The sequence below is a fragment of the Egretta garzetta genome, unplaced genomic scaffold (assembly GCF_000687185.1).
Source record: "Egretta garzetta isolate BGI_Z169 unplaced genomic scaffold, ASM68718v1 scaffold448, whole genome shotgun sequence".
Lineage (NCBI taxonomy): Eukaryota > Metazoa > Chordata > Aves > Pelecaniformes > Ardeidae > Egretta > Egretta garzetta.
The window spans coordinates 1,796,921-1,800,147 of record NW_009260497.1 but is presented as its reverse complement, the minus strand read 5'-3'; the positions used below and the strand labels follow the sequence as shown (position 1 = coordinate 1,800,147).

Sequence of the window (3,227 nt, the reverse complement as noted above, 5' to 3'; positions counted from 1 at the left end):
ACGAGGGGAAACAGCCTCAAGTTGTGCCAGGGCAGGTTTAGGTTGAACATTGGGAAAAATTCCTTCCCTGCAAGGGCTGTCAAGCCCTGGAAGGGGCTGCCCAGGGAAGGGGTCGAGTCCCCATCCCTGGGGGGATTTAAAAGGTATGTAGATGTGGCATTTGGGGACATATTTTAGTGGTGTAATGGCAGGGTTAGGACTCGATCTTATAGATCTTTTCTAACCTAAACAATCCCATGATTCTAATCTATAATAGCCTTTTAGGAATGTCGTAACTGTTGCAGAAGGCCTGTAAACATGTTATGTTTAACAGAAAAATTGTGCTCTTGCACAACACCACACACATTTTGGAAAAAAACAAAGTATTACCAGAAAGCAATACCGGATAAGGCAGTAGCTGTGCACTTTTGAGGGGTGGGGAGTTTACCTGAAAGGGTGCGAGGAACTTCTCCTTGTAGAGAAATGTTGGCCTGAGGCATAGCCATAGCCATGGGATTATCTACCTGAAATCCCAGTTTATACTCAACCTGTAATAATAGTTGGGAGATAGAAAAACACGTAAGAAATCTCAACAGTAGTAGAAAGAAATGCTACGTACCTTTTCATAATTATTCTTGAAATTAAAAAGATGTATCTTATTTTCAAAGAATGCTGGTGATTTTAGGTGCCTACATTCAAGTTTTCTTATATGAAGTCTAAATATCTGACTTTTGTACAGTTCAAATTGAGAAAGCCAAAGTAGAAGCCACTTTTGAAAATTTGGGGCAGAATTTAGAGTGCTAGATTGAAAAACAAAACAAAAAAAAAACCACACCACAAATCTCACTTGCTGACACTTTCAAACTTATTTGTTCCAAAGCCAGTTTGTTAAAACCATAGGAATTCAAAAATTCCCCCTCTTCTAGTCAGTTTTATAAACTGCACAGCCAAAATTGCTTACAAACAGTTTATTCAAGTACAGTCAAGATTTCATTTCCACTCAAGAAGCTGATTCTGCAAATATTCACTCAAAAAAAGTACAGGACCTGTTGTAACTAAGCCATAAACTCCAGTTGGAAATTCGTCCTATCCCTCCACACTCAGCTGAATTAATTTGGTTTGACTTTGCCCTATTAGTTTTTTTTTTTTTTCCTGTTTCTAAAACATTTATGTTATCAATTTATTTTTCAGTCAAGATGCCAAGGGAAGAAACATAACCCAGTTTCTGAGTTCCTATGAACTGCACTACACCCATCCTACAAACTTAGCACAGAAGATGCCGAGCAGTGCAATCACGGTAATGGAAGCAGAGCTACAGAAGCTCAAAAATTCCTATTCCAAATTCACAGACAGGCCCAAGGAAACCCAGGGAGGGACAGGGATGCAGGTAGCTCATAGCTGAAGTTGTAAGAACAAGGAAACTCCTTCAAGGGTTCTATTCAAATGAGAAGTGACTGAACTGCCCGCGAAGGTGGAATGCAATATGTCATGGTTTAACCCGGCTGATAACTAAGCACCACACAGCCGCTCGCTCACTTCCCCCTCCCTCAGTGGGGTGGGGGAGAAAAATCAGGAAGAAAAAAAAAGGTTAGAGCAATGGGCTGAGATAGAGACAGTTTAATAAGAGAAAAAAAAAAAAATAATGGTAAGAGAATATACAGAATATACAAAATGAATGATGTACAGTGCAATTGCTCACCACCCACCAACCGATGCCCAGAATGTCCCGAGCCGTGATCACTCTTCCCCCTCCCCGACCAACTAACCCCCCCCGAGCATGACATTACATGGTATGGAATAGCTCTTTGGTCAGTTTGGGTCAGCTGTCCTAGCTGTGCTCCCTCCCAGCTTGTTATGCACCTGGCTGAGGAGGAGAAGCTCAAAAGGTCCTTGAGTAGCCTAAGCACGACTTAGCAACAACCAAAAACATCAGTGAGTTATCAACATTCTTGTAGTACTAAATCCAAAACACAACACTATGCCAGCTACTTTGAAGAAAATTAACTCTATCCCAGCTGAAACCAGGACAGTATATCAAGCAGGAGGGCTGGCTTGCACCATACCCAGCATCATTGCAGACCAAAACTCACATCTGTTAAGAAGTTACACCTCAAAGGGAAGAACAATGGCAGAAGGAATCTTCAGAAATTGCATTGGTGGAGTTGTTAAATATTACTGTTCCTACTGCAGTCTTTCCTACTTAAGGACAGAAGAATAACCATCACTCCAGTTTAAAAAAAGAAAAAGAACATCTGGCAGAGACTAAACAGATCCTTTCATATACAAAAATATAGTTAAGTAACTGGAAATCCTTCAAAATGTAAGAGCATATGCAATCTTTAAGACAGCTGTTGCAGCATGCTCCAGCCACGGTGATTAAGTGAAATAAAAATCCCTTTCCATTCAATCAGTGCTCAGTAATAACACACTAGATGCTACTTTTATAGGTTCTTCTTGTCTCCAAACATATGTTTCTAGAACTCTCTAAAACACAATTGCTCTACATTCAATTTCCAGAGGCTTCGGTTCATGGCTGCCCCTTCTCTATGTTCAATGCCCTACCAGAAGAGATCCCACAGCCAGTAGCTTGTATATATACACGCATAGCTTGCCAGAAGCAAGAAGTTTAAACCACTTCTTTTCAAGTGCTGAACCTTTCTAAAACAGTAAAGGGACAGTTTGGAATCATATCATCTTAACTTACTGCCTGCAATCATATAAGTAATTCATTTGCACCTAGCGTATGCTAATTTTTGCAAAGAAAAAAAGCTATTAAATTTTAATGGTGTGTATTCACTAAGCAATACAGATCATGTATCGACTACTCAGACACAGAAGCTGTGCCTGCTTACCTTGGATTTAGCATGCCAGCTGAAGTGAAGGTTGTTGGTCTCACTGGGTATTAAGAGATTGAAGGACAACGCATAGTGATTAACCACATCATTCCTCACATAAGACAATTCTGCATCAAGACCTGTAATGAGAAAGACAAGAGTAAGATGGGAAGGAACAGGACTGGCAGTAACACACTGGAACAAACAACTCTCAGTATCACCAGCTCCACTCGTATTTAATGTTTACATCAAGACTTCCTCGAGTCCATAAATTCAGTTGCAGGTTTGGAAATTAATGTTTATGCATATCAGCATTAACACAAGTGCTTCAAATTCTTAAAAAGCAACAATTTTCAGAGAGATGGCGCAGCCCGATAAGCAGGTAAAAGTTGAAATGCAATGGAAGGAAATGTG

At 40.2% G+C, this 3,227-nt stretch overlaps 1 protein-coding gene across 3 annotated transcripts in view; it reads right to left on the bottom strand.

The window, feature by feature from the left end:
• Positions 1–2,948, bottom strand: part of RYK (receptor like tyrosine kinase) — a 51,903-nt gene extending 48,955 nt beyond the window's left edge. For 2 of the 3 annotated variants that reach the window (XM_035900039.1, XM_035900040.1), the window contains exons 1-2: positions 2,832–2,948; positions 428–527 (exon numbers count right to left, since the gene is read on the bottom strand). In XM_035900039.1, coding sequence (XP_035755932.1) covers positions 428–491 — 64 coding nt within the window. In that variant the 5' untranslated portion in view covers positions 492–527; positions 2,832–2,948. The remainder of the gene's footprint in view (positions 1–427; positions 528–2,831) is intronic. The other variant, XM_035900038.1, reaches the window with a different exon arrangement.
• Positions 2,949–3,227: the final 279 nt, after the last annotated feature.